General features: G+C 40.7%; 1 protein-coding gene across 1 annotated transcript; it reads right to left on the reverse strand.

The window, feature by feature from the left end:
• Positions 1-524: 524 nt before the first annotated feature.
• LOC105039777 (protein DMP3) lies at positions 525-1,572 on the reverse strand. The gene has a single exon (XM_010916043.3). The coding sequence runs from the start codon at positions 1,413-1,415 to the stop codon at positions 750-752; it is 666 nt and encodes a 221-aa protein (XP_010914345.1). The 5' UTR covers positions 1,416-1,572; the 3' UTR covers positions 525-749.
• Positions 1,573-2,109: the final 537 nt, after the last annotated feature.

Raw genomic sequence — 2,109 nt, forward strand, 5'->3', positions numbered from 1 at the left:
CTAATAATTTAAATCAATGACTATCATCACAATCAATCTTATGCTTATAATATCAACCAATTTTTTCATATCCTCGTGGGTATCATTTATGTAGACACATAGCTATATCTTGATTCTTTTGAAACTAAATTTCACTAACTCTTTGCACAAAGGAAAAAAAAAAAAAAAATACCTGAGGAGAACCATGATGAATGAAACATAATTTAAATTTTCAAATAAGATGTTGCTTCGATGCTTTAGACCTAAAGGCAAGTGGGTCATGTGCTTCATTTTCATGTTTTGAATCTAGATATGGCGCAATTAGCATAGCTTGATAGACAACTAAATAAGCCAATCATGTCTTACATGTCATCCTACATAGTTCCTCCTCTTGGCAACCGCAGCCAACAATATTGGAGCTTATCCTACCTAGCTAGCATCATTTCTCATTCAAAAACTCCCATTTTTTGGAAAAAGATATTTTTTTCCAAAATCTATTGCTATATAAGAAGTTGCGCTTTTTCACAAATTTCAAACAAATAGAATTTCAAACAAATAGATTCAAGTTATGAGATTCAGAACCGAGGAAGCAGAACGCCTTTGTGAAACCCTTTAGTTGGAGTCACTTAACATTAAACTTTCTCAATAAATACACTAAAACATCATTTTTGTCCCAATCAAAGCTGCCCAAATAATCCCATGTAAAAAAATCCTCTAAGTTTCACAACATCTATTTGAAAAGGCATCCGAACATGATAACCCAAAACAGCTTATTGTCGATAAGGCGTCATGTCCGAATATCCAATCCCCTTCCGAGTAGTTGGAAAGATCAAGAACACCATGCTCGACAAGAACCCGGCACCCAGCGGCAAATTCTGGAGGATTTGCTTTGTGTTTGCCCCGGAATTTGGAAAGAAGCAGTGCTGTATATTGGTATCACTGAAGGCTAGAGTCAAGAACACCACCACCGAGAACATGGCGTGGACGTAGTCCAACCACCGTATTCGAAACCTCCACAAATTCGTGAACACCTTCCCATCAGAAGGCTGGTAGTTGAAAACAATGAAGCCTTTGGGCGTGGCCATGCCATAGTATAACTTCCCGTTGGTCCCTTTGAAACTATCAGTGAAGGAGAAGAAGATACAAGAGATGGTGCAAAGGATAAGTAACACCAAGGTGATGCACCTGTTGGAAGTGTAGCAGATGCCATGGTTGGAGAAGGAAGGGGAGAGAGCTTGGAAGGCGAGGACGGTGCCGGTCGGGAGGAGCTGCGCAAGGTTCGCAACACTCGACAGGGTCTTGTCCATCACCGGTGGCGTCTGGCTTCTCGAGCTTTGGCTGGCGGTAGTGCCCTTTGATGTGGTCGACCCATCCAATTCTTTCGGTTCTGAATGATGGTTATTTGCAATTTGGATCACAGATGATGGCTCTGTCATGGAGGACAAAGAGGGAGAAAGAGAAAGAGGCTGTGGTTTTCTTGAGTTGAAGTGTAGTATTCAACAGAAACTTGTTAGTGGATCTCTTTAGCCAATTCTTCTCGAGTTAACAAGGCTGCAGACTTTCTTGTGATTTTATGTGGTGCTTATAGGAGTAGCGGGCATATTTATAAACCAAATGTTTAGACTGCTGACCATTCAAAGGTGGAAAATAAATAGGGTGGTGGTGAAGAAAGAGGATAAGAAAAAATGATTGGTTTGCATTCCACTCTGGTCCTTAGCAAGTGGATGTGAAGTAGATGATGTAAACAGAAAAAAAAACGAATGTAGATGATGTCAAACAAGTGGAACCGATATATTTATGAAGGCCCTAATGTAGAAGAAAACCGATCCATTCCAGGAGAGAAACGGACAAAGACCGACTTTGCTGGAGGTGGGTAGATACTTCCTTGCGTGTTTAGACCAAGTCTGTTGCCTTGAAATTTCTATTTTTTTTTTTCTTCTTTCCACACTTACTTGGGTCAGATAATGGAAGCAGTGTGTGGGGGAACTTGACCCAAATCATGGTGTGCCGACAGTGACAAGTAGGACCGGTTCAGCCTGTTGAGTTGGCCAAATAAGAAGGGTCTTGAGAATTCCAAGCAAAAGACAAAAGACGTGCGGTTCACACGACCGGAAAAAAAAAATAATAAGG

The sequence above is a fragment of the Elaeis guineensis genome, chromosome 1 (genome assembly GCF_000442705.2).
Source record: "Elaeis guineensis isolate ETL-2024a chromosome 1, EG11, whole genome shotgun sequence".
Classification (NCBI taxonomy): Eukaryota; Viridiplantae; Streptophyta; class Magnoliopsida; order Arecales; family Arecaceae; genus Elaeis; species Elaeis guineensis.